General features: G+C 41.3%; 1 protein-coding gene across 1 annotated transcript in view; it reads left to right on the top strand.

Moving 5' to 3' along the window:
- LOC145433708 (integrin beta-1-B-like) overlaps positions 1-16699 on the top strand; it is a 52646-nt gene extending 35947 nt beyond the window's left edge. The window contains exons 12-18 of the mRNA XM_080310899.1: positions 306-418; positions 7340-7536; positions 9251-9361; positions 10432-10565; positions 11904-12022; positions 12727-12893; positions 15029-16699. Of these exons, the coding sequence (XP_080167025.1) occupies positions 306-418; positions 7340-7536; positions 9251-9361; positions 10432-10565; positions 11904-12022; positions 12727-12893; positions 15029-15106 (919 nt within the window). The 3' untranslated portion in view covers positions 15107-16699. The remainder of the gene's footprint in view (positions 1-305; positions 419-7339; positions 7537-9250; positions 9362-10431; positions 10566-11903; positions 12023-12726; positions 12894-15028) is intronic.
- The last annotated feature ends 258 nt before the right edge of the window (positions 16700-16957 follow it).

Here is a 16957-nt window from a genome sequence, read left to right as displayed (position 1 = left end):
TTGTGCCACCAAATGTCGCCTTGTAGGGGCACGACAACTCAATCCTGGATTATACCATTATAAGGATTGCTGTGTTTGATAGTTTTCACGTAATGGAATGGGTGTCAAAGCGAAGTTCGGACGAGAAAGTGCCGATAGTCTGATTTGCACCGTGTGTTGCAGGATCAATCTGCTGATTTATATTTCAGTTATATTTCAGCCGTGTATTTACACTTTTACAGTGCAGTTCGCATAGATATCTTAGCATATTATCTTAGCATCTTCTACGATTTTTTTTACCCGCCATTTCAATAATAATATCCCAGGGGCCACGGACAATGCGATTGCGGAAAATGCGTTTGCGCCGACGGATACAGCGGCAATCGTTGCCAATGTCAAACTACGGGATGCGCAACTAAAGAAAACAAGTTGTGTGGTGGTTAGTACACGCAATGTATTGTATATGGTGGCTATTTTCGTTAGGCGTCCTTCAATTCAAATCTAGTTACCAGATAACAGAGGTTGTGAAAGTACTCATCGTGGCTACCGCGGTGGAAATAGGGCAGGGGCGGGACGGATATGTGACAATGAAGTACTTGACGGGCCGAATTACATGATATATACATTAATCTCGTATTTATCCACATATGCAAGGAATAAATCGTATTCATTGTAAACTTTAATTTTAAAGCATGGAAACCAAAAACAGTATTTAATGAATTTATCAACAATAGCTATTGAAGTCAATCAGACATCTGTGGTCGATTAAAGTTGTCAACGAGTTCTATGAACTACGGCTGCATGTCGCGTGTAGAAACCCTTAGTAAAGACTGCACGTGAACATCAGTTATAATAAAACGCAACCTTGTCTCGTTAATGTTCATGGTCCAAAATGTTTATATAGACCCGAACAATGCAAGTATAGTTTCGTGACCGTCTTTCACAGGTTGGAAAACTTGATTAATTCTGTGACGCATAAAATTTGTCACTACTTTCACATTATAATTTCACGTTCAGGATAAAAACTGTTTGCAGGCCGCTCAAAATCCCTTCGCGGGCCGCATGTCACCCGTCCCTGAAATAGGGAATGTGCCTAATTACAAGTAAAAGTAGATATTTAAAAGACATGACAGGACTACTCCATGTGTAAGTAGAGAACTAGAACTAAAGGACCTAGAAGTACCATAAGTGAAATAGTTTCAAAAAGTAGCTTTGCTCGATGGGTGGCGTACATCTAGGAGATGATTCGAGTTATTCACAACATTGGCGCCAATTGCCTACGGTCATTCGCGCCCGGCACGGAAATTCCATTATAATCAATATTTTGGCGGTCTTTCTTTCTCTCTTTCTTTCTTCATACTACCGACGACTTCTATTCTCGCGCTCTCCCATCATCGGTAACTCTCGTTTACATGCCTTCGAAACTTTCTGCCTTTGCTGTCGAACTGCTGGCTCGGCTCACCATCACTTGGGCTTTCTCATACACTGCGATCGCGGCGAGGTTATACCAGTGTTGAGATGACTCGAGTCATGACTTGACTCGAGTCGGACTCGAGTCACCTTTTTCGTATGACTTGACTTGACTCGAGTCACTTGGCTAAAATGACTTAACTTGACTTGACTCGGCGTATCAGAAATGTGGATTGACTCGTGACTCGAAGCAAAATTCACGAGTCAATTTCAAGTCATCAAGTAATCGGTGTCCATAAAATTCAGTGTATCTTGCATATGGTCGGATTGTTCTCGAAATGCTGGTGTAACCTGTTAGAGCAGAGGTCTCAAACTCAAATGTGCTCGCGGGCCATTTTTCCAGTTTTGACGACGACGCGGGCCGCAGCATTTATAGGGGTATTCTATGTCTTTCCAAGTAGGCCTTATGTGGCGAGAATGAATTTTGCTATTGAAACTGAGCCGATCCAGCAGACTGACATTAAACACGCATCGTCAAAATGTGATCTACGTTTGTATAAATTTAGGCCTGGCACGAAAAGAATCATCACATTTATAACTATTTGAATTGAATTGTTGTTGTACTTGTTATATATTAACTATAAGATATAGACACCATATGGGCGGACAGATGCATGATGCCATCATAAAAGCTATCAGGTTATGATTTTAAGCTACTATGAATATTTTGAATCCAACAGACTGCTAATAGAGACTTATCTGATACCAAAACATTTTTAAGTTGAGCATTGTAATTCCAATCCAGGATTCGTTTATGCTTCTGATAAGTAGGCTATTAATCTCATGGTCAAATATCTTCCAATATAGGAGCAGAAAGAAATATAAATATAATATAAATATATTAATGAATGTGTCCAGGTGATTGAAATGTCGGAACGCCGAACGGCCCATTGCTGTTGCATCGTTGGAGGGTACCACTACGGTACTCGGTACCTTTAAGTGGCCTTAATAACATGGTTTAGCGACCAAAGATGTAACTAACAGATTGCCAATGGTTGCCATAACTATACTTGGTTAGCGAAATCCCAAGCTTCGACCTTCTGATCTATTACTATTCCCCTGATACGCTATTAGTTTGTTGCTTCCATGGTTGTAACAAATTTACGGCATTCCGAGTCACTTCAAGTCCACTCGAGTCATTTTCATTTTGCCATCGAGTTAGCCCGAGTCTGAGTAATTCTAAGAAAGGTCGCGTCCAGGTCCAACTCACAAATTTCAGTCTAGAATCGTCTAAGGGTCCTGTTTTGTCATCATGAATGGGAAATTAGCGAAATAGTGAATGTTCCACTGCATGGTAGCGTTTGCAATTGATGTGATGGTGAAGTTTGATGAATAGTTCAAGGCTTTCGGAGCAATTTAAGAGGGAATTTTCACTTTATAACCTGAAAAGATATATGTGACCCTTATATTCTTTCAAGTTAATAAAACTTCAAAATGTCGTCGCGGGCCGCACAAAATGCTCTGGCGGGCCGCGTGTTTGAGACCTCTGTGTTAGAGCGACCAATCATTCAATGATCGTGCGTTTTACTGAGCCTCCATTGTTCTCTCACACATAAATTGACCGCAAACGAAGTGATCCAAACTTACAGCTTACGTTATCGTAAACTAGAATAGTAAAATAATTCAATAAAATAATGTCTATTTCTATTCTCTGTTCTTACCTTAACTAAACCTCTTGTTTCATTGAAATCGAATTCGAATATAGCTTCTCCTCAACCATTGGCGCCTCCTCGAATTGTATCATATCAATTTGTAAATGGGTAATGTTACATGTAGTACATCTTATCAATTCGTTTCTCTATTCTCTATTTTGGCCGGTAACTATAAACTGAGGCTGTGCAATTACTTCCGTAGTTCAGCAGTGATACGTATATGTGAGCGATACAGCGCCTTCTTGCGTGTATATTTAACTATATATTCGTTCATTGGTTCAGACTCAATGACCACTAAATCTGTAATTCAGACAGCTAGCAAAATGCAATGACGTAATCATGCCTCATGCTTCAAAAAGGCAACTTGACTTGAATTGTGACTTGACTCGTGACTTGACTTGACTCGACTTGACTCGAGTCACCTCCAAACATCGAGTGACTTGACTTGACTCGAGTCACCTTCGAAAATCGAATGACTTGACTTGACTCGAGTCAAAATGTGCAATGACTCGAAATGACTCGTGACTCGAAGGTAGTGACTTGATCCCAACACTGGATTATACCAGAGAAGCCTCCGACACGTAGAAGTTGGTGCGAACCTGGATTTGAACCACTGCCATTGGTGACGTGACGCTACCGCTTATCCAACTGCGCCACTCACTTCCCACACTCATTTAGGGGTAGGCTTACGATACGTCCTCTTTTAAGAGGATTTGTCCTCTTTTTTGACTTTTTTGAAAGTGTCCTCGGAGGACACCCTTTTGTCCTCTTTTCTGAAAATTTCGGTCAGATTTAGAGCAAATTGCGAGTGATATGCCGCAAATTAGCACAGAAGTGAAGCTCCGGCGGGTATTTCGGAGTGAAAAACCGTGATTTCAGCTCTGAGCGAAAAGATGACCTCTTTTTTTTAGTCATCCACCTGGCAATGTGGAGAGAAAAACGGTATTTTGATCTCTGAGCGGAAAAGATGACCTTTTTTTTAGTCATCCACCTGGCAATGAGGAGAGAAAAACGGTATTTTGAGCTCTGAGCGCGAAAGATGACCTTTTTTTTTAGTCATCCACCTGGCAATGTGGAGAGAAAAACGGTATTTTGAGCTCTGAGCGGGAAAGATGACCTTTTTTTTTTAGTCAACCGATCACAAAGTGGAAAAAATTCACCGGTTTTGGAAAATTCTACTCCGGTTTTGCAAGTTGCAAATTTCTGAAAAAGTGTCCTCTTTTTAGATTTCCAAAATATGGTAAGCCTATTTAGGGGTTAATCAAAGATGGCCACTTTCGTACTCGCGAGAGGTATCTTGACGACGAACGCAAAATTACTAATGAATAGGGCAAGTTTTTGTTGCAGTCAAATCCAGTGGCGGCTCGTCCTATAGAGCAACTGGGGCATTGCCCCACCTAAAATTCTGTTCAATAACAATTCTTTACCATTTATAGACGCACACCAATCTATATATACCGAAATCACAGCGAAAATCGTATTCTTCTTGTCCTTTCGCTTGTAAATGCCCATATATAGCGAAGTCTCTGCGAAAATCGAATTCTCTTCTGTGTTTTCGCTTTGCGAACGCCTAGCCGGGGCATGCCCCGGTAGCGCTCATAACAAGCTTTCACTGTCTATTCTCTCAAAGCCGCGCACGATAAAGAAACGGTGATTTAGTCTCTCCTATCCATAAAATTACCGAGAAACCGGGGCACAATAGCTCTGTGCCCCTAAGGTGTGATGTAACAATCGTATCTATATCTAAACTCGGTTACCGTCATATGCGTTTAGTAGACCTTTGCTGGTATAGGTTGATTTTGATGGTGTTTCACACCATGAAAACTCTTGAAACTTGGTATGTCATGTCGTGATGGTGGTATTTAACACTGCGCCAAGTTTCAGGGTTTCTACTTAAAGTTTAGGGTAGTAATTCCGTTTCCGAAGTTGAGTGTGTGCTGAACCGTCATGTATCGCAAACAGATGTTACTCAAAAGCCGGTATTGGTATCCATTGATTTTGACGATGTTCAATACTGAGATCGGTTATGGCATTTGGCACGGTAAGTCTTAATGTTAGTACCGAATGCTGTACCAAGTTTTAAGTTTTTCACTGAACTGTGTTAGTGGTAATTTCGTTTCCTGATTCGAGTGAGAGCTGACTCGTCATTTATCGCTAACAGATTATACGCAAAGCCGGTATTGGTCTCTATTGATTTTAACGATGCTCCTTACCTAGAACCGTCATAAGCTTTTGCACGGTATGTCTTGATTTTAGTATCGAACGCTGTGCCAAGTCTCAAGGTTGACACTCAATGATTAGGGCAGTAATTTCGTTATCAAGGTCGAGTATGGTAGAGATGTGCTCCGATCTGACACTTTAGCCTACAACGATATGATATATGATATAATCATTTTTGCCTTTAAATATTTACTTCGATATTATATTCTCCAATGTCAATTTCACCGTGAAATTGTGGCCTTCAAGCCATTTGCTTACAACCCCCTGTCAAGCGCGATAGCTATTTCGTTTTCGATGGCGGCTAACGGCAGCTGATCCCCTGATCAGCCTATTCCTCAGTAAATTTTACGCAAAATTCGGTGTTGGTCTGTTCGCATTAATTTTGACAGTGTACCATACCGAAAAGGGCCATGAGGCCACTTCTCGATGATGTCATGTAACTGTGTACTAAGTTTACGGCTTTCATCCACGTATTTATTCGGTAATATATTATCCAAAGGCGATTTCGCAGCAGACCTATAGACAGTAATAAAGCCGTATGTGTCGTGTTACAGTTTCCAGTTTCAAGGCCAAAATCTCCTATGCTGTACCGAGACTGAATTTCGGAGGCTGCTATTCTTAGTTCTTCAGGATGATGTTTTGGATTCAATATGACAGGCCCAACGCCCAATCTATGAGATAACAATTGCGTATGTGTCCGAACTCGTTGACCTTTCCAATTAGGCTTACGCAATCTCTCGAGTTATAGTAATTTCCATTTCTGCAGATAATTAGTCAGGTCTAGTGCGAACATGAACCGTGTTGAATCTTTATTCCGTACGCCGTTTACGCAGTTACCACACTGCAAGTCACAGCTCACCGGCAGACCTCTCGTGGCACATACGTTAAAATCACTGTTGCCGGGAAATTCATGTTACCGTACCATCATTAAGTTACTTGTTTACGTTGGAAAACGCCATTGTGACGTCATCTTGATAAAAAGTCGCTTGCAGCCCTTGCCCCACCACCCGATATTGTCACGAGCCGCCACTGGTCAAATCCGTGCAAAGTTGCAGTTATTTTTCACAAAAGTTGCAGTAAAATGTTGCATTTATTTTTGAGAAAAGTTGCTCTGAAAAGTTGCATTTATGGACAAGTTCCTTGAAATTATTAGGGTATGAGATACTCGAACCGATCCATATCCAATGCACTGTAGCAGAACTCGGTGTTGGCGACTTCAACAAAATCAATAGCCTGAAAAAATTGACCCTGTGAAAATATAATTTTGGCGGTCAATTGAGAAAGGACCTCAAATTTGAACGGAAGTGAAATAATCAAGCGATCTACGTACATATACTGCCAAATATTGACAGTAAAAAGTTAGTTGCATGAAAGATCGTAAAAACTTGCAAAAAGTTCCATGAAAATTCGAAAAAGTTACAAAAAGTTGCATGACAAAAATGGAGAAAAGTTGCAAAAGGTTGCAATATAAGAACCCTCCAGACAGCTTAAAACACCATGCTACATGTCTTCCGAGTATTCAGCAAGCTGCCGGAAGCTGTAAAAAAAAGTTGCAAAAGTTGCAAAAACTTGCCCTACTAATGAATATCAAAACACAGTATTCATACATAAGAGAGAGGAGATATGCTATTCTTTTTCGCCGGCACCATCGATATGCTTTGACGACGGAGTTGCGATACGGCCCCATGAGGTCATCTAGTCTGCGCCCCCGTTGTTTTCCCCTCCATGCTATCCGTGATAGCTGAGCGCCTAGCAGGATAGCTGCGGATACCAAACTTCGAGTCTTTGGTATGACCCGGCCGGGGATCGACCCACGACCTACCGCTCGAGAAGTCGGACGCATAACCATTACACTATCTCGACACGGTACTCTGAGTGGCAAAGAACGCACATATCTCAGCACTCGAAAAAATTATCTCTCACTATACTCGACTCGATTCATTGGAATCAATACTCGATCCACATTCAAGCACTTTAAACATTGTGCTGGGCCCACTGACCGCTTCTGCGTCTACCAGGCCCCGACAAGGGATGGTGCAGCAACTGCAACGGCGTCAAGAAATGCGAGTGCTTCGAACCCTACACTAACCGCGATTCGGATGGCGGTACTTGCACTTGCGACCCAGTCCACTGTCGGGAGAATGGCGATCGTAGCCAGCTGAAATGCAGCGGGAGGGGCAATTGCCAGTGCGAGACTTGCCTATGTGACGACGAGGTAAGAAAGGATGTAGTTAGAGAAATCTGCATCAGTGGCTGAGGTGGTCAATAACTTCAAGTGGTTATGTTTTTGACCAGTGATTCCTAACCGCGGCTATGTATAGTTATTGCCCAATTTCTGTATATGAAAGCTAAAATGAGGGATATTACATTAGTTATGTCTAAAGCCGTCTAATGCTGCTGCTGAAAACCGGGAAAGAGAATTCTCGCATACCATCGTCAAACGCATGCATGAATACCCGTCAAACATGCAGATATCGTGAGTTCTGCTGGCCATATACTTTTATATCTCGTCTCTGTTAAGAGTAAATTCGACACAATTTCACTAACATCAAAATATCATCTCATAGTCAATTATATATTGCAATAAGTGCAATATTACTCAGCGTATAATCCCCCTGCAAACTTGTGCATTAAGTGCTGGAATGTATGAAGAGCTATTATCACAGAACGACATAGTAGTATGATGTAGTAATGATATGTATTTTGGGCTTTTTTCAATGTATTGCTCCCACCAATCTGGGTCTATCAATGCTAAAATAACCGATATGTAACCTATAGAAGTCTATGTACATTGTACAAGCTTTTGAATTAGCTGAATGATGAGATTCTGGGGTAGGCTGTCTATACCTTTAAAATTCCGTTCTAAATGGCTCACTCGAGTGTTTCCATGCGGCTCCATACGTACTGACGTGTTTGAAATGCCGTTCCGACATCCAAAAAGGTTGGGAACCACTGTTTTAGACCATTCGTCCACTTCTACTTGAAATTTCTTCAGCCGAATTACACTTTCCCAATGCTACGACTGTTGTGTAAATCAGAGTTCGGCAAACATTTTTAGTCAGGGGTCGCCAACTCAAAACGGGTCGCGGGCCACTTTCACATTTCGTAGAGGCCGCGGGCCGCAAGAATGCAATACTGAGACAACATAAGCCACGCAGTTGAGCAACCACGTTTAAAAAACTTTACGTAAGTAGATCTATCGAAGGTTACATTCAATAGTACAACGCTGTGCTCTCTATGAGTGACGGGCATCGTTACCGCGAAAGAAGTAATATTTTATTGAAGAAGTACAATTGGAACAAGAAATATCATGGTTTGCAAATTCATTTTATTTTAAAGTATGAGCTGCGCACGATACCTGACAAAAGCTTATCAGCGACTAAAGAATCGGTATTGTGGCTAGCGAGATACGTTACTAGCTGAAAGACTGTCTCTTCCTTAAAGCTTTATCTTGTGGGGAAGCACGAAGCCGTTTTCTAAGCATGTCGGTATTGGCAGTGTCTGGGCAATTGCACTTCAAGGCAATATGTTTATTCATATCAGCTGATTCTCCCTCGATCAAATGATGTTGCCATAACCGAAGCCGTTTCAGCTAGCGAGGAAAACTGACGTTGGGCACAATCGAATAGCTTATTTTGAAACAACAACAACAACAATATTTGAAATCAATTTCAGCATTACAAAATGCTTTACTTATAGCGTTTTTCCGAAATCTCACGTCAGTTCGTGGGCCGCACAATATGACCTAGCGGGCCGCGTGTTGGCGACCCCTGCACTAGGCCGTCACTGAAGAGTTCCCAATCAGGCAGTAACACATATGTTCCGATTACCTTGATTGTTCAATTCGCTTTTTTAAACAGTGATCTTGATTATTGTATAAAGCATACGAACTCCTTCACTGATGTAAATTATCCACCCTACATTTGCAGACCAAGTGGGGCGGTACCTACTGCCACCAATGCAAGCACCCGGAATGCACCGGCATCACTCTGACGTGTGACGCGCCTAGAATCAAAGATTGCGCGCAGTGCAAGAGCAGGGTGAGTGTTTTACAGTGCTGCATTTTCGCTGCGTGTTCGTCGGACCTTTTGTATTGTGTGGAATGCATCACTGTACTATATCGCCATGTCCAATGCAATTTGATATAAATTTCGACCGCGTAGATTAGATTTGGGTGGAGAACCGAATAGCATTGACATTCGGACTAAATTCCGAAATCCATATTGCCGTCTAGTTTTACTCCAGTCGATTCCGACCAGCAAGGTTCGCAAGATCACGGGATTTGCTGAGCCAGTCTCAGGTGTTCGCTATGGAGTCTTGACATACACCTGACTGGTGCAGATGTATTCGCACTGATGTGCAGTGGATGTTCATTTTTTATCTTTTTGTTTTGTGTGAATATCACATTCTAGTGATTTTGTTCTATGAACACTGCTGTTGATTCGCGGTTCATTTTGTCTATTAGTATTCTCTAGTCATGTAGTTGATGTGTATTGTATAGTGTGGTAGTGATGTTCACCAGGTCTGTAGAGGTGAAGAACCTCTGTTCTAGTCGAACAGCTTTTATATGACCGTCCCATGGTCGTACATAAGTCGCCCTTCGCTTTCATTTCCAGATTGCACTCAATGTTATGCATAAGGCTTCATTGCGAAGGGTGTAATTGGCTTGTTTACCGTAATTGGAATCTAAAACGTGACGCCATCTTTATTCATGCTTATTCTGATTTGGAAGATCTAGAACGCCCATATTTTTAGTTTACAGTACAAGCGAAAATGACTTTCACTGGCTGGCATTTTGTTACAAATAATACAAGCACATCTATGCATAAGAACGGGTTATGCCGGCTTACATGCTGCAATTACAACCTTGTGCTAAAAATGATGCCAACTTAATTCGCAGCCCATAGTGCGGTGAATTTCTGGAATATCCCGCTTTTGTACAGTATAAAAACAAAAGGAATTTAGACTGAATGAGTATGTGGCTAATAATTGAGTAGCGTTTTCCTGCTGCAGGGCTTTTGTTGGGCACAGTAAGCTGAAAACTTATGCTGATTGTGAACTCTTTGTCGACGAAATTCTGTAAAGTGTATATCATGTATTCCTTATTCAGAGTGATGATTGCAAAGAGAAATGTCCTCAAAATGACTTTTTGCTGTTCGACAAGGTTAGCACCCTTCCAGACTGTCAAGAATCATGCTCCGCTTCCGACCCGGGCTGTGGCAAATGCTCTCGATACGATCCTGCGTACGTAATTTTATGGATATATTTCTTTAAATCAATTGCACGGAAAACACAATTAGATAGAAATAGTCGAATGGAATTGATAATCAAATATCCTCAATCCGAGCGACTCTTTTAAAAATTCAAACTATATCCTATGAAAGCTTGCGTTTTCGCAGCAAGCACCATCAATAGCTGTGTATATGCACTGTGTAGGGATGGTCATTGGCCAAACGCGTCAGCGCTGGTGCGGAATTAGGAGTAACGCCGTGCATGTATGAGTTGCGATTTTCAAGACATTTTAAAACTATATTGCGTGAATGTATAACACTCAGGTTTGGGAAGTACTCAAGTAACTGGACCTGTTTTTGACCGGTCGGGTAGCCACTGACGAAAAATAAATCACCAAGTCCGCTTGCTATGGACTTGAGTTGAATCGATGGATTTGGTACGGTATGTTTTTCACGTTAGCTCATATGTTGGCTTAAGAAGTTAAACAATTTCACCAGCGGCCTTGTGCTGAATTCGGTTTTATGTTTTCCTGCTTAGTAGCAATTTGATCGAGAGGCTGTCGCGGACCCAACGAAATCGTCTCGTGCGCCTCACTTTATCAGGGGGTGTAATATCTACGGAAGGCATTTAAACATACACCTAGCTTGAAATCCGTCAAACAAACATACACAATTGTAAAGAACTAATTTCTACTTACCAGTTCTATACCATAGAAATCTAAAAACCTTGTGAACCCAGTGTATCTTCCGGAACAATGCCAAAGCCAGATTTCCCCTAAAAAATTAAGTCAGATTCCCCCCTAAAAATGTCAAAATTCCCCCCAAGGGGGGAATCCCCCCCCCGGTTGGGAACCACTGCACTACTGTAACATACGCGGCCACTTTCAAACATGAAGGGTACATCTGCGCAACTAACGTAAGATTAATTATGACACTAAAATAATGTACTACATTCGTGTATTTATATTCAGTTACCATGTTTGCTTGTTTGTTTGTTTGTTTGTTTGTTGTATTCATGGTGTTTGTCGACCATACTATGGTCAATGGTCATCTACACCCGGCCTATATTCTTCATTTTTATTTCGTAGCTGCCGACTTCTAGGCTTTTATAAGACACTTTCTACACGGATGAGATGGCGAGGAGGAGCCTCTCCAACACTTGGGTAGAAGCTCTGAAGTCGACTTCGGTCGGACTCGAACCCGCAACACATTGGTGTCGCAGCCGTGGATTATACCACTGTGCTATCTCGCCACATAGAAATCGTACTTAAAAGAACACAAAACTGAAACCAATATTCGCCGTTTTAATGAGATGCTATATTCCTTGTATTCAAACTCATTTTCCACGCAGTCACGCACACATAAAGTGCCTTGGCACCTTCGCCGATGGGTGCTCATATTCCTACGACGTGTATTGGACAACTGACGACCGCTACCATGGTTTTGTGAAGATATACGACTCAACGACAGGTATGTATGTGACCGCTATGGCGTACGTTGACATCCGCAGAGCAGAGCATTGGTAACTATGAGCTGGCTTGCTATGTGATGACAGAAATACGCCTAAAACCTTTTATGATCACGTCGATGGTATGAAGTTGACTGTCCCTAAAAGGAGCCTTGCGCTCTAAATAAGATTTGTTCTCAAAAAGTCATCATATTCGAAGTGCAGCTAACCTAAAAGTTGCTGCTATTCGCTGAGGTCGAAAACCGTGCGTTTCGCTGTACTAAACGGCACTCTCTCGTGCGGAATTTGCTGCCACACCTATTCCTATAGGTGGAAATTAATCTAATGCCCCATTTCTTATGGAGATTTATCCCAGCATTGCAGTAGTTTTTATTGTTTTGTATCACACCAAGAAGACCCAAAAAGTTTATACGTGAACAGAACCTAGTGCACCCCTGAGAGATTTATCTCCAGAAGGATTCGTGTATTTGTAATTCTAGCCTATTGGAAAAGGTTTGAAAGTGAAATTCCTACTAAAAAGTGTTGATGGGCCGATTTACATCCTAAGCTACGGCATAAGGCTGGTCAACACACCTATTTTCCACCAATGTAGTAGGTTTGAATATTGTGAATACACCTAATTCCACCCTTACATTAGGTGAAATTCTGGTGAGTGCACCTATTTCTTTCCCATGTACTGTATTTATGTGCAATTTTTCCTCTGTAGATTGCCCAGAGCCCATAGACGCCGTTATCATCGTGCTACCCATCGTCGCTGGTGTGGTGCTGCTCGGCATTATAGCGCTGATATTGTGGAAGATATACACGATCAGGCGAGATAAGAGATTGTGGGAGGAATTTGAGGAGGAGAGGAAGAAGAGTAAATGGACTCAGGTAATACTTTGTTGTCATTTTGCGACCCTACTGAATTACGAAGTTATCTATAGCAGGTGTTCTAAACTGGGGTCGCTAGACCTGTGGGGATTTAGGGGCCCACGAGAGGCCGGTGAAAATGTTAGGTTCGGGTCCGGCTAGGAAGCAGGTGATTCTTGCGCCAAGAAGGCGGGATTTTCGATGGCAATCTGCAGCTTTTGGAATCCGCGTATGAGAACCCCTAATTTGTCGATTTAACGCAATGACTACAGGCATTTTCCGGTTGTTACCGACCTAACTCTGCCAGATTCACTCCATTTCCGAATTAAAAAGAAATTACCCAACAAGGTCTTGAAGTGTGACTTACTTGATATTACCGGACGTAACCATATCAATAAATGTATCGTAGCTCATATTAGTACTGATGAATATTCTGCCTTGGAGTCTACGTAACCCTCTATAACAATGTTAGGGCTCTGAGCTAACAAAAGATCACGAAACCCTTATCTAAAGGCTTAGATCAGTAGACCCTTCAACATGTTTCAGTTTTTAACGCAAAACCAGGGCTATAATAGTTACTTTTTCACTTTTTTGAAATAGCTACTACTACTACTACTATTAGTAGTAGTAGTAATCTTCCAGACGACTTGAAAAGTTCAAGTATGCGTGATTTTTGTGGCCACGGGGTTAGATATTTCCGATTACAACTTCAAAAATAATTTGGTACAATTCTTGACTACGACTATTTTATATCTCAGTGTGGCCATAATGCATCTCGATCAATTCGTTGGGGAGAATGTATCCAAACTACACTTCATTTCACAGTCGCAACGGTCTCATAATTACGTCGCCCAAAAAATATCAAACACCAACTCAACTATGATTGCAGTTCTCAAATCGTTACACCCATCACAAATTATGATTCCCGGCTTACAACAGTACCATAATCGCGGCCATAACTCAGTTATATTCAGCTGTCTTTATGAAATTTAACACGGAGGGCAGCAGTGGAGAAAAGCGCCAAGTATTCGTTTTTAACATTGAAAAGAAGTAACCAATGAACTGGTGCTAGTCATACCCAGTACTTTTATATAGGAAATCATATACCGCCTCACATACCAGCAATAACTTATTTGAGCTCCGCTGCCTGTGGGTCAACAATTCTTCACATGTGAATTATGCAATTGATCGGCGAGGCCCATGTGGTTTTGCATATTTGAACAGCTAACTCGCAGGATTTCACTTTTTAACGACGTTCATGTCTACATTGACAATAGTCTGTGCAAACCTACTTTATTTTTTCACTTCCGATTTTGTTGAGTAGGATATAGTTTTGGTACATACGTGCATTACTCTGATGAGTAGAATTGTCGCGGCGACTGAGCAAAAGAGCCTATGCGTCACGGTAACTGAATATGTTTTCGTAGATTGCATTTATTACCATTGTCATTGTTTGTTTTACTGAACGGTGTTTTTACGCTAATCGCCTATTCGATCATTTGCGCCCCGATCATGACTATTGCATCGTTCAGGTTTAGGTTCAGGTCTTTTACTCGTGGTCCTCCTTCCCGGACGACTTCCAGTCACGCGTTCATTCGCCATCTTTCACTCTCTCTTCCAAATCTTCTCGTCAGCCACTGTTGCTGTCGATCTTCGAAGCCTCGACTTCACTTAATCTATTTGGGCTCTTCGTATGACACTGCATATGCAATGAGGTCGGCGATGAGGAGCCCAGATAAACTTCCGACACGTAGAACCTAGGCAGAGCCTGGTCTCGAACCAGCAGCCATTGGTGTCGTGACTGCTATTGGCCATTCTGTGTTAGTATAGCTCCCTGCGACTTCTAAGAAGGGCATGGTACCTACGAACACCTGGTAAATGTGTGCGACCCATCGGCCAAATCTACATTTCTGAACTTCTTATTTAAGTGCTCTGCATAAATGCATATATTCCTTTTCTATTTCCACTAGAAATAGTTTTGACATGCTAATTCAATTCATAACGAGTAAAAATTTACTTCCGGCTGAGTCGCAGCGCTGACTTATTTGATCTGTGATCAATTTCCACATATGTTGATCTATGACACGATCATAGGGACATCTCAAAACACGTCGCATGTCTTGAATCATTCACCTACCCAATGCTGTATTTTGTAGAGCGAGAATCCGATTTTCGAGAAGGCGGAGAAAACGTTCGTCAACCCGACCTTCGAAGCTGGAAACGAATACGAATAAACTGTATTTCTTATGGTTTTTTCAGAGCGACAACCCTGCTTACGAAAACCCTACCGCCATCACATACAACCCAGCTTTTCAAGGCATGGGTAACACGTGATAAAGCTATCTTTTCACGATTAACACCCGATTTTAATTTACTCAAAACCCTAACGGCATGTTACGCAATAGAATAGATTTTTTTCCGAATTAGGAAGCACAAATTATAACTAGATGCACGTTGTTGAAATATGCTATGAACTAATATCGATAACAGTCAATGACCAACTAGGTAACCGCCCCATACCCAGCAAACTTCCAAAAAGTGTATTTTATACCTGCTATGGGATGTTGCATACTGCATACCGCTGACAGCATCCTATATGTGAAATGAAAACATTATAAATCGCCTCAAATAGAACTCTAAAACATGAATTATCTTGAATGGCATGATTAAGCATTTTATATATGCGGGAAGTAATTTCCCATGGCAAAACTCGTATTGAGATGCCAGTTTGAGCCCATAGTGTGTCAACAATGTTTTGAAGATATTTTAGCCTTACGCCACAAAATCCTCTACCGGCTGCGTTCCCGGATATATGGCATACTTTATAAATGACCCAATAGTGAATATTATCGACACCACTCGGGCGAGAAAGTCTTGCATGTCGAGTATATAGCGCGAGTATCTTTGAGACAGAAGTACGTGCTGTAACAGTATTAACATTAGCCATATAATCAGTAGACTAATTACTGCTGTGAACCATAGCAGTGCCTATAGCAACCTCCCAAGAAAGGTTTCATCTATAACATTCAATTTCGTATCGCTTTTTGATCGCTGATTCTATTGAGTATGATGTGTATGCCTGATAAATATATATGTGGTCTATATTTCAACTTTTTCAATTAAACTGAAGCGAATTTCTTCTTGTTGTATGTTCCAGCACTTTTAGATGCGGATATAGCACGATGCATGTGTAGATTTTTTGAGTTTTTATATCTTACGCCTGAGTAGATTTAGAACTGAAGATTTTCTGTATATATTCCTATCTGCTATGCTCATGGCCATTGGAGCAACATCAATATGTACTCACTGAATCGTGTTCGTTAGTACCGTAAGAGATTATTTACTGATTGTGGACTATATGAAGATATGTTAACTTGTAAGAATGAGTTTCCTTTTATGCATTTTACCAACTGTATATACTATTCATCCAACTTTTCCGTGCGATACAAGATCACACAGCGGATTCGGCTACTAACCAGTACGTCATCGTTTGCTACAATGGACGGATGCCAACCAATTCATCTATGGTGTTTATTCGAATAATTGTGAAACTTTAGCAGTGAATTTAGGCTTTTGTTGGTGTTAACATGAGTGTTTATTATCTTGTAAATGATTATGCACTACGATCCCTTGTACGTCTCAATTTTGTGCGGCAAAACATGCGGAAAATACGTATTTATGTGGTTGCCCTTAAATATCGCTAGTTGATGCTGTCCGCTACTAGTTCTTCAATACGTGCCACTGTTTATTTAACTGCTTGCTGTACAATGTCCAATATATATTATACATTGACGGTGAAAAATTTACATGCACGGGTTCAAATTCGACATCTCTATGATTTTTCCGAATGTAACATGTTTGTGATACAGGAAGAGGGTATTTAGGGACATTCGCACGGACCACGGCTTGTTGGCTAAATGCTGTGATGCTACAACACTCCAGACATGGGGTGATTACTTCATGAATGTAATCGATTGCTATTACGATTACTTCTGAATCACGCGATTACGATTACGAGTACGATTACAGCAACATCAGGAAGTAGTCGATTACGATTACGATTACAATTGAAAAGTAATCACGAT

The sequence above is a fragment of the Botryllus schlosseri genome, chromosome 1 (assembly GCF_051294905.1).
Source record: "Botryllus schlosseri isolate E-star chromosome 1, Bs_hap1, whole genome shotgun sequence".
Taxonomy (NCBI): Eukaryota; Metazoa; Chordata; class Ascidiacea; order Stolidobranchia; family Styelidae; genus Botryllus; species Botryllus schlosseri.
This window is presented reverse-complemented; position numbering and strand designations above follow the sequence as displayed.